The following is a 12041-nucleotide window of genomic DNA, read 5'->3' as shown; positions in this document are numbered from 1 at the left end:
GGTGAAATGCACCGTGTGTGTGTGTGTGTGTGTGTGCGTGTGCGCGCGCATGTGTGTGTGTGTGTGTGCGCGCGTGCGCGCGTGCGCAAAATAAAAACAAAAACAGTTTCTAGCTAGGTGGCTTCCTTTTTCTACTGCCTATTGTCAATATTTTTAGCCATTCAGAAAATGCCATTAAAGCCTTTATTCTATGCAGATCTCTACCACTTAAACTGAGGTCAAATCCAGTTTGCATCACAGATTTGGTTTAACTAACATGTTGATCAGTTTGCCTGAGGAAAAGTCATGCAGTGCCTAAGGCAATTACTCTAAAATCAGCTTTTTTAAATTAAAGAACCCTGCATCTTTCACATGGCAGCACTGTCTAGGGGAATAAATATGGAACTAGGAGCTACTGTTTTCTAAGCCTTGTCTCTCCACGGAACTGCAGGGTGGCTTTGGATGAGCTTCAGTTTCACCATTTGTAAAATAGTAATGGCTACTTGCCTGTAAAATGCTTTGAGGATTGCAGAATCAATTCTGATCACTCTCACCTGTGAGATCCAGGGTATCTTTGATAAAGTTAGTCAAGGTTTACAGCATATTAACTGATCAGAATCTTGTCTTTGAAGTGCTACGTAGGTGCTATACAGCATTAGTTCTTATCTTTCTGGTTGTCTTTTATCCTGCCATTTGGACATTTATTATTCAAGACCCAGAAATTAAGGAAGCACCATTTCCTTATGAAAATGTAGGAGAACCAAGGCTGAAGGAAAAAAGACCAATGAGTACTTACCAGTGTTTTCTTCCATTCCTGTGGTACGCTAGCTTTCTGAACAATTCCTGTAGAGAGAAAAAAACAAAATGTACGTGCAAGTTGATAGCAGAAAAATCCTGAGTTTTACCAAAGTCTTAGTCTCCTTTAGCTTCCCTTTCAACAGTGGCTAACCAAGTCTTTAACCAGCAGGCAGGTAACTGAGCCCCAGGTTAGAGAATCCTATCTGGCAATTTTGGAATAGGATGGAAAGACACTGACATCCACCCCCTTAGCGCAAAAATGTGACAAGTCCTATCATGGTGAACTAATTCCAGGGAGCTTCAGATTTCAGAATGCTTTGGGTTTGAACGTTCTCTTTTGTTGCTGTTCCATGCAAATAGGCCCCACAGCACAGAATGCACATACATCATCTCTGCTACCCGCCTCAAATATTGCAAGTCAAAAGAGGAGACAGCCGTACTAGTGGGTTCTAAATCTGCCCCAGAAACGCGCAAGTCTGGGAAACCTTCCCCTTTCAGCACTAATGCCGGAGCACTAGCCATCCCATACACAAGAATATATTTGCAAGATAAAAATGAAAGTTAACACCACTTTAACCTCCAAGTGCCATGCATGTGGTATGTGTTCTGCATATGGAAACTACTTATGCTGTGAATGGGTTAAAATCTAAAACTACCACTTCATTAACAAATAAAGCGTCAAACACTTCTTCCACGGATAAATCATGGCTGCATTCCCAAGGCAGTGTGCCTTAAGCTATAAACAGGATGGATAAAAATTGATGATGTAAAAGATTAAAATTGGATCTATTTAAACTGCCTTTTTAAACAAATCTATAACATTAAATATGAAAGTGACAATTTATGTTAAGGCCTAAAATTATAATCTATTTAAATAATTTAAATTAAATACAAAAAATGATATTAAGCAGTATGTGTTTGCTGCCAAGTTTTGAAGAAAGTCAACCACTGAACTGGTGGAAGCCACTGGCTAAGCACCTGAAACCAGAGTTTGTTGGTATGCTAGACCAGATTTTGACAGAAGTAGCCTCTTCTGCCTGGGGGGGGGGAGGGGGGGGGGGGGGGGGGGGGGGGGGGGGGGAGAGGAGGAGAGGGGAGAGAGAAAGAGAGAGAGAGAATATTTTCTTCATTTCAGTTTATTCAACTAGTTCAGTTCAATGACTAGTTCATTCAAAGTTAAGGAACAAATATGGAATTGAAAAAGCAGGAAAACTTGTTTTCCTCTTCCAATCGAGGAATAAAAACTAGGTATGAGATGATGAGATTTACAAGTTCTAAAACCTTGAATGATATGACCAGAAACAATCAGTTCAATTCAATCCTTACAGAGAATACTTCCTTCAATAAATCAGTCAATTTTAAATGCAAAACAAGGGATTATCTTTGTTAATTTTCTTCCTATGTATCCAGCACAATTAAGAGATTGTATTTAATTTTTTTAAAAATCGTATTTTTCTGCATTTTAATTGTATTTGCATTTCCAGCCAAATAGTGCTTGACGCAAATCACAAGTAAAAAGTTACCGTAATCCAATAAAGAAGAAATGGATCATTTACCATTCTTCTAACATAATAAAAATGGAAAAAATTAAGAATCTAAAGAAATGTAAATTAAGCTAAATAATTGTTTCAATAACTGTAAAAATACAGCATGTCCTCCTGATTATCAGAAAGAAGCACCAAATTTAGTGTAAGGGCAATTTTTAGTTGCAAATCAACATATTTTAGTGGTTACCAACCAATCAGACTCAATCTTTCTTTAGGAAAAAAAAAAAACTAAAAAGTACAAGTGCAAAATATAATTAAAACTAATTTAAATCAAGGTTTTCTGCTAGCTGATTTAAGTTATGATTAATATTAGCAACTTAGATCACTGACTTAAATCAATCCACCATGCCTAGAAAAATGAGAACATTTCAATGCTTACCTAGAGAGAATGGAAAAAGGTCATGTACATAGGAAGCTTTTAGAAACCACAGGATGGTGTATTTAGCTGTGACACTGAGTATGTTTCCCAGATCTGAAGAAGAGCTCTGTGTAAGCTCGAACACTTGTCTCTCTCAACAAGAGAAGTTGGTCCAATAAAAGATATTACCTCACCTACCTTGTCTCTCAAGTCTGAATTTATGGTCAAATGGCTTAAGAATTAAAAGAAATTGTGCACTATACTGGAAAACAGCTTTCTTACAGAGATTCTCTATGTCCTGAACTGAACTGCAGAGGAACTAAACAGTGCACCTTCACTGAAGAATACTTATTTATAAAGAATCATAAATGTGCAGTTTTGTTGTAGCCATGTTGGTGCAATAAAAAATATTACCTCACCCACTTTGTTTCTCTTAGCGTTTTAAAACCATGCTGAGTCCCTGTACAGAAGAGCTTGCAGCTGCTAAGCGCAACAGAAGCTGATGAAAACAGGGAGGGATTGAGGAAGGATGTTATTAGTGATATATGCCTTGAGGATTACCTGGTCAGTTTAAGGTCTCCACTTACACAAGTGACTTCCCAAAGGCAGAGCTTTTTAACCTTGCAAGCTGCATCGCCACTTCAAAAACAGACTCCAACGAGAAACTGCAGAACGGGAATTAATTTGTGAACTGGACCCCATTAAATTAGGCTTGAAGAAAGACTGGGACTGGATGGGTCATTACACAAAGTAAAACCTATTTCCCCATGCTATTTTTCCCCTAGTGTTACTCACATCATCTTGTCAGCTGTTGGAAATGGGCCATCCTGATCATCACTACAAACATTTTTTTCTCCTGCTGATAATAGCCCACCTTAACTGATTATTCTCGTTATAGTTAGTATGGCTACACCCATTTTTTTCATGTCCTCTGTGTATATACATCTTCCTCCTGTATTTTCCACTGCATGCATCCAATGAAGTGCGTTTTAGCCCACAAAAGCTTTTGCTCAAATATATTTGTTAGTTTCTAAGGTGCCACAAGTACTCCTCCTTACTATCACCACTTCACATGCTCACTTCATCAATTCAATCTATGCCTTAGCACCTAGCAGCCTGAAACAGCGCTTTCAGTTCACCTTTGTCTCTGGCAGCCAGGAAGTGCTAACAGAACCGTGGCCAGGCCAGGAATGCAATGAGTTTCCCCACCTTGACAAATTCCTCAATTTTAGAATGTGTATTCAGTCTGTGCTACTATCCCAAGGTAGGTGAGACTATAATCTTACCCACCCCAGGGTTGGAACTGTGTTTGAACAAATAATTGCTAGCAGAGCTTTAAACATGGCTGAACTATACAGCCAGAACTTCTTTTGGTCAGAGAATCATGCCCTAGGCTACCAATACTTAAAGCATTCCATTCCAGGACTGTTTAGACAGGAAAGAAAAAAAAACTGTCCACAATGACCAGAGAAACCGTGGCAGAACTTTGTTTGCACAATCATGTTCTCACCATAGCATGGATAGTGCCTGTCCCAAGCCCACCAGTCAGCATGCACAGACCCGGGTGCAGCAGGCCATATTAAACTTCTTTGTTTAAAACCTCTTGGCACTTCCAGCCAACAGAGTATATTAGCATTAAAATATAAAACAAACTCCTAGCTCCATGTCATACGGCCGTCCAGGAACTTCTGAAGACAGCTTCACGATAATACCATCTGCAAGGACTAGAACGAATGCTACACACTTCTACCTATCAGAGGTAATTTTAGCTGCTTTACAAACTCCTTAATCAAAAAAACAGATCCAGCACCTTCACCTCAGAGGGCAAATCTTCAGCTAGCAAGGGCTGGATGGTGGAGGCTATTTGTAGGTCAAGTCACCATACCTGCTGTCTCAGTAAGCCTTATAGAAAAGGGAAGTCAGGAGAGGAATTGAAACAGACACTTCAGTGGTACTTTCACCACAGCACAGTCAGATTATAGCAACCCTCCAACCAATTTCAGTTTCATTTCCTTTTCAAGGATGTTTGCCAGAGGCTGAGCTCACTGAGGCCATGTCTAGACTACGCGCTGGATCGGTGCGTTAAAATCATTCTCGGATCGAAATATCTTGTCTGGTCTGGACGCGATATCTCTATCCCAGAGCGGCTTAGATCGATTCCGGAACTCCAGCTAGACGACCGACTTCCGGATTCGACACAGTGAGCCGCGTGGATCGATCCCGCGCGGTGAAGACGGGTGAGTAAATCGATTTTAGATATTCGATTTCAGCTACGCTATTCTCGTAGCTGAAATTGCGTATCTAAAATCGATTTAATCTGTAGTGTAGACCTGGCCTGAGCTTTGCTTACTCAAGATGCACACTTGGAATATTTCCTTTCAGTCCCCTGCCCCCGCTGGATGCTCCAAGAAATCTGTCTCAAAGCCTGACAGGGCACTGGCACAAGGATTCTCCCTAGTGTAGCTCTAAAGCTAATTCTCTAGTTATTACAGACAGGTATAATAAAAACAGTCTTAGGGAATGGAATGTGATCTAATAGAGCAAGAAGCAGTGGAGTCAGGATTCCTAGATTCTACTCCTGGCTTGTCACATCAACTGCATGATCTGGAAGTGGTCACTTGACATAGAATCATAGATATCAGAGTTGGAAGGGACTTCAGGAGGTATTTAGTCCAATCCCTGCTCAAAGCGGATCAATCCCCAGACAGATTTTGCCCCGATCCCTAAAGGCCCTTAAGGATTGAACTCACAACCCGGGTTAGCAGGCCAATGCTCAAACCACTGAGCTATCCATCCCCACGTATCTGTAGCCCTCAGAAGGACGCTGGATAGCCTGTTATCCACATAAACGTTAAAGTCCTTTTTAGAATCCTGTTACGGGCCTCAATGGCATTCTGTGGAAATGGATTCCACAAGGTGAATTGTGTTTAAGGAGTTTCCTTTTCTCAGTTTTGAATACATCATCTTCCAATTTTATCGGAAGTCCCTTGTTGTGTTATGAGACGGGGAAACAGACGTGCTGTCTTCCTTACCTATAAAAGCTTTTACAGATCCAGACTAACACAGCTGCTTTTACAGATCCAGACTAACACCCCTCTGATACTTGACTTCCTTACCTACATTATTTGTTATTTTGTACACTTCTAGCAAGGAGTATGGGGAATAAAAAGGAAGAATTGAGCTAAATAATGATTTAATTGGCATCACAGACACTTTGTGGGATAAGTCTCATGACTGGAATATTGGTATAGGGGGTACAGCTTGAAAGGCCAATATAATACTTGTTATATTACATGTTAAGCCACTAGTTTCCATACAGATCTAACATTCTGATAATTGGCTCCTCATGCAAATAGTATAATAAATATCACTTTACACCAGCAGCATAGCTCCCCGTGGGTGTGGAGCAGAAGAGGAAAGTAATGAAGATTATAAAGTGGAAGGGGTTTACAAGCTAAATTGTTCCTACTGTTTGGATTTTGTTAGCCTTAGGCAATGTCTATACTTTGCACCTTTTAGCAACACAGCTGTGAGATTCCAGCCATGCTGCTAAAAGGTGCGCAGTGTAGCTGCTCTTTTGTCAGCAGCGGAGAGCTCTCCTGCCAACAAAATAATCCACCCCCAAAGAGAGGCAGTAGCTTTGCTGGAAGGAGACTTTTAAAGAGCTGCCAGTGGCAACTGATCCATTTGGACAGCACCACAGACCTGCATATATAGCTTCTGAAAGATAGACATCAACCTGGACTGCATTTGAACTAGTGATGTAGACATGAAAGGCTTTTATAAATCCTTGGCAACCCCAAACCAACACATCCTTTCCAACCAATATGTTTGAAACTGTTTTTTAACATGAGGTAAAAGGATTGTTTAAATCATGGACAAAAGTGATTCCTGGTGTCCTTCTCCGATAGTCTACAAGAAACTTCAGGATAACCACACAAACAAATTTCCAAGTCACCTGACCTGCTACTGCTTTCCCTAAAAGATTGCTGTAGAAGTACCTGCAGTTAACAGGTTATTACATGTCCAAAAATAAAGATGGCATTAAGACAACATTCTAAAGTACTTCTTTAAGTAGTGAGAAGACAAACTGCACTGTCTGTAAGCAGAAATTTTTAGGAAGGAAAAATATTTCACAATGGACTAGATTTTAGCTTCCTCAGCAGAGAGTTTAAAACTATATGAATAATGAAAACACATATACTACAATACTCAAACAAAATGCTTTACACTACAAAATTAAGTTTTGCAAAATGATAATTCCATAAATTAGAGGAACATAAAACAGATGGAATGAACAAATTGGTAGCCTGACAGCAAGGAACAGTGATTAGCACCCAAACTGGGCCACAGCCTCAAGCAGCGGAAGAAACCTGGTTAATTAATATATTGAGGTTTATTTAAGATGCAGTCTACTATTTGATGAGTTCTGTCTGTAACGATAAAACTGCTACACAAACTAATCTGTTAGGCCTTGTAGAACATGTGAACAACTACTACCCCAAAATATTATGACATTTCTAGTGTTCTGAAGCAAGGTATTTCATTGGTTTCATCTACATCCTGAAAGCTTATGGTATGCCGAAGGGAAAGAGAAAGAATCTGTATAGTTTTTACATAAGAATTCCATTCAGAAGCCCAGTTATCCTACTGTCATCCGCTCTCTTCTGCACTGTGGCACTTAGTGAAATGAACCAGCCACTTCTGATTGCCAGTGACTGCCTGGTTGTACTCTTAACACCAGGCAATAAATATTTCAGTGAAGCTTATTTTCCTGAAATCTATGCTGTGTCTTCCATGCCTTCCATCTTCCAAAGAGCATGAATTCACACAGCCATCTCAGGAGGTCAAGGGAGTCTGAAATCAGAAATGACATCATTGTTGCTTAGGAGGTGCCTCTGGGAAATGGAGTGTTAAGTTAGAAAGTCTCAGGAGTGCAGTTATGAACAGATATTTTTCTTAACATGGGCTCCACCTCTGAAAGGCAAGAACTCTGCACCAGACAATGGTTTGTATATATTAATAAATACAGGAATAGTAAGCATGAAGGAGCATTGCATACGAGCAGTAAATACCTAGAACTCAATTCATGTTCATAAATCAGTGGAAGGGAAAAGTTACTAATCGTACCCATTCTTCTATTCTACAAAAATTCAAAACACCAAGTAGTGTCTGGAAAGTTGTTATTTGTGGAAATTTATTTACAAGAAATTTATTTACAAAGATAAGCCACAACATGCAGATTTCCTCACATCTCCTTGTCAATTGCAGGAAACGGGTCATTTTCCTTACCACTACAAACAGTTCTTTTTCTCTCCTGCTGACAACAGCTCATCTTAACTGATCACTCTCCTTATAGTGTGTATGGTAACACCCATTGTTTCATGTTCTCCGTGTGTATATATATCTTCCTACTGTGTTTTCCACTACATGCATCCGATGAAGTGGGCTGTAGCCCACGAAAGCTTATGCTCAAATAGATTTGTCAGTCTCTAAGGTGCCACAAGTACTCCTGTTCTTTTTGTGGATACAGACTAACATGGCTGCTACTCTGAAACATATTACTTCCTGTAGTACCTACCTGTTTCTGTTAGGTCCCGCATCAAATCACTGACCTAGCCTGACCCAGTTTAGTGTATAGTCTGGCCTAATCATATCACAGCACCAAGTATCACAGATGCATTTTATATACAATACATATATTGATGCCTGTTTACAAGACTTCAGTACATGGGTTGATGTGTAATTCATGGGTGTGACATCACATTTGTGAATTATGAGACTGAACCAGACAATGCTCCCAAAGGCTTTGTCTAGGCCTTGTCTACACTGGCAAGTTATTCAGGAGTAAGGTCAGGTGTGAATTCAAAGTGCTAGAGCTATTGCGGAATAGGAGTATCCACACACAGGGTGCTATTCCAGAATACCTATGCTGGTCAATTTCCCCTTGTAGACTAGACCCTAGACTGGGAGTTAAAGATGAGATGTTAGTTCATGTTTGCTGGCTTCAAACCTTCCAAAATGCTAGTCAAGCCAAGGCAAGTTGTACTTCAGTGTGCAATAAACTGGTCAAGTTAAGGTCTACAGGGGCCTAAGCTTTAACTTGACCAGTTTAGCACACTCTAATGTACAGTTTGCCTTCACTTGACTAGCTTTGTTGAAGATGTTAGATGGAGCTACCTAACACAAACAATACAACTGTAAATCCTAGTTCAAAGAAAGCCAAAGTTACCAAGACCCACCCCAGGAGGAAACAACGAGCAGACGGCATGACAGACCTTAGCACAAGTGCCCAATTACACACACTTTTTTCTACATGAGCCATGAGGTAATTGTGACACTGCACCTCATATTCTTCATAGTGATATTATTCTGAGATGGTTATAGCATAACAATGATGCATTTTATGCAAGGTGGGTCATGTGAGATGTCATTGGAAAAGTTATGATTTGCTGAAGATGATTTGTATGCATGTACCATTTTTGTATCCGAAGTTATGAATATTGACTCTGTATCTGTACTTCAAATGTAGTTACACCTGGGTAACGCCCACTAGACAAGATGCTTTCAATCTAGACAGTGGGTGGGGAAGGGCCTATTCAGGGCATTAGGTCATTAGTAAAAACACTCAGCGTTAGGAGAAGCTTATCCCCAACTTGGTGAGCCCTCCGGAGACCACTACAGACAGCCTGTAAGTAAAGGCTGTTATGACTCTACAATGAAATGTGACCAGACCACATGTCTCTGGACTCCATTTGGGATGTCAGTATTTTTCCACAAACCGGTCTGGGAACCAAGCTTGGAAACAAAGGGTTCTCGCCATATGCTAAAGCTATATAAGCCAGGGAGTGACATCACCTGGGGTTCTTCACTCCCCACACACGAAGACTCCTGGAAACACCTGAGGAACGAAGACTGAACTGGGGAAGTGCTGGACTCAGGCTAACGGGATTTCTAGCCTGTGTATGAAACACCTGGGGATTCCAAGCTGCAAAACAAGTGTAGCTTGTGCCTTAAGGACATACAAGTCTGGCTGTATCATCAGTTAGGGTGAGAATTTGCTATTCGTTTCCAGTCTATAACTGTATCATTTTGTTTGCAGCCAGACTAAGTTAAACAGAGAGAGGCTGTCAGAGAATCAACTTCTTCATTAGTTTTCATCTACTTTTGAATATAGCACTGGGCCCATGGCAGCTTTACTAGTCCAGAGGAGCTTTTAGCCTGTGAAACAGCAAAGGCCACTTTCACAACTCCGCAGGAGACCAAAGGCTGCATCTCATTAGCAAAATATTAGTTTTTAATGGTCACGCACTTTTGAAATGGTACAAGTAGGGCCAGTGCAACCATTTAGGTGACCTAGGCAGTCGCCTAGGGGGCTAGGATTTGGGGGGTGCCATTTTCTTTGGCAGTGACTGCGCCGGCCAGATCTTCGGCCTCCCTGGTCGCCGCTGGCATTTAGGCGGAGGGAGCTGGGGCAGCGGAGCGCGAGGAGGGCTGCCTGGAGCAAGTGGGGAGGGGGGGCGGCACGCAGGGGAACTCCCTGCCCCAGCTCACCCCTGCCGCGCCTCTTCCCCGAGCATGCCGTGGCTTCTTCACTTCTCCCGCCTCCCAGGCTTGCGGCACCTATCAGCTTAGGCGCCGCAAGCCTTGGAGGCGGGAGAAGTGAAGCAGCGACGGTGTGCTCGGGGTGGAGACTGAGTAGGGGCGGGGGGGGTGCCTCAGGGTGGAGGGTGGGGAGCTGCTGCAAGGGGGGGCGCCTCAGGGCAGAGAGGGGGAGCTGCCGCGGAGGGGGGAGTGTCTCAGAGCGGGAACGAGGGAGACCACAAGATGGAAGTTTCGCCTAGGGCGCGAAACATCCTTGCACCAGCCCTAGGTACAAGCAGCCACAATATTGACTTACTCATGTATCGGCCTTGGTATATGAAAAGAGATGGCTTGTTTGGATTCACCAGGAAGGAAAACCTCCAGCTTACAGCTGAACTCAGCCTACAATTACGTGGGGAACAGCCACAGGAAGTGTTTTTGATTGAGAGTTGCATATATCCTTTGGGCTAGCACCGTTCACTCCTGCACTACAATGTTCACTCAAAGTGTACATAATAATAGGGCTGTGAATTTACTAACCACTCTAGCCTCAGTTCTGTGGTTTCCATTTTTGTTAAAGTCTCAGTGAAAACAGAGGGGTTAGGTGTATGTTCTGGTGCTGTGGTAGTGCCACTATAGTTATGACTGGAAAGGAAATTTCATTTGAAACCACTCTTTCCAAACTGAAAACTGTTCCATTCTTATTTTCAAGCAACATGGGGGTGGATTGTTTTGCCTCTTTTTTTTTTGGTTTTTTAAATGTGACAAGAGTTACTTCAGCCATTTGAGTCACCAGAGCATTAAGAGTAAGTTGTTTCTCTCCTGCACCTGCTCATTGCATCTCAGATCATGCAGAACAGAAAGCCTGCAGATCTGGTAAGGAGAACAGAGAAGCAGGTTGCCCCTTTAAGACTCTAGCCGTGCTACTGATTTTTGTTGAGCATTAACATGGTTGACTCCAGAAATTCATGTCCAGATACACTAAGGATAATAAATGAGTGGCACTGCACCATGTGAAATTAACCCACAATTCTCTGCCTCTAGCACCAGCACCTGAGGCAAAATGGTATGCTACCAAGCTAGCCATAGCTGTACAGCATGAGAAGTCAACATGGCCACTCTAAGAAAAGAGCTACTGCGTGGACAAACTGAGCCTTATGTCAGCTGTACCTATATCGAAAAAGCACAGAAGACCCTGGTTACACTTAACAGGGTTCTATTCCTAGTGTATTCCTGTCGGTCTTGGCTACCTCTCTTCTTAAGCGACAAAGTATTGAGACCAGAAGAGAATCATAGAATATCAGGATTGGAAGGGACCTCAGGAGGTATCCAGTCCAACCCCTGGTCAAAGCAGGACCAATTCCCAACTAAATCATCCCAGCCAGGGCTTTGTCAAGCCTGACCTTAAAAACCTCTAAGGAAGGAGATTCCACCACCTCCCTAGATAACACATTCCAAAGCTTCACCACCCTCCTAGTGAAAAAGTTTTCCTAAAATCTAACCTAAACCTCCCCCACTGCAACTTGAGTCCATTGCTCCTTGTTCTGTCATCTGGTACCACTGAGAACAGTGGTAGCAGAAGAGAATCCAGAAATGACTGCCATGCTGAGAACACCAAGTTCGTGAGCAAGCTTGCCCCACACCAGATCTGAGGCTCGCCTTACCCCTCGGCACTCCAGAAGAGTTAAAGCTCCTTAAGTTGATGGCTGGACCAGTTAACGTTGGGTGTGCACTTGAAACTGAACCTGCAAGTCAGCCACTTGTGCTTTACCTGG

The 12041-nt window shown here is 42.1% G+C and overlaps 1 protein-coding gene across 4 annotated transcripts in view; it reads right to left on the bottom strand.

The window, feature by feature from the left end:
- PHACTR4 (phosphatase and actin regulator 4) overlaps positions 1 to 12041 on the bottom strand; it is a 126835-nt gene that overhangs the window by 55951 nt on the left and 58843 nt on the right. For all 4 annotated transcript variants that reach the window (XM_075060773.1, XM_075060774.1, XM_075060775.1 and 1 more), the window contains exon 2: positions 776 to 822. In XM_075060773.1, coding sequence (XP_074916874.1) covers positions 776 to 822 — 47 coding nt within the window. The remainder of the gene's footprint in view (positions 1 to 775; positions 823 to 12041) is intronic.

Source organism: Chelonoidis abingdonii, chromosome 25 (genome assembly GCF_003597395.2).
Source record: "Chelonoidis abingdonii isolate Lonesome George chromosome 25, CheloAbing_2.0, whole genome shotgun sequence".
Classification (NCBI taxonomy): domain Eukaryota; kingdom Metazoa; phylum Chordata; order Testudines; family Testudinidae; genus Chelonoidis; species Chelonoidis abingdonii.
This window is presented reverse-complemented; position numbering and strand designations above follow the sequence as displayed.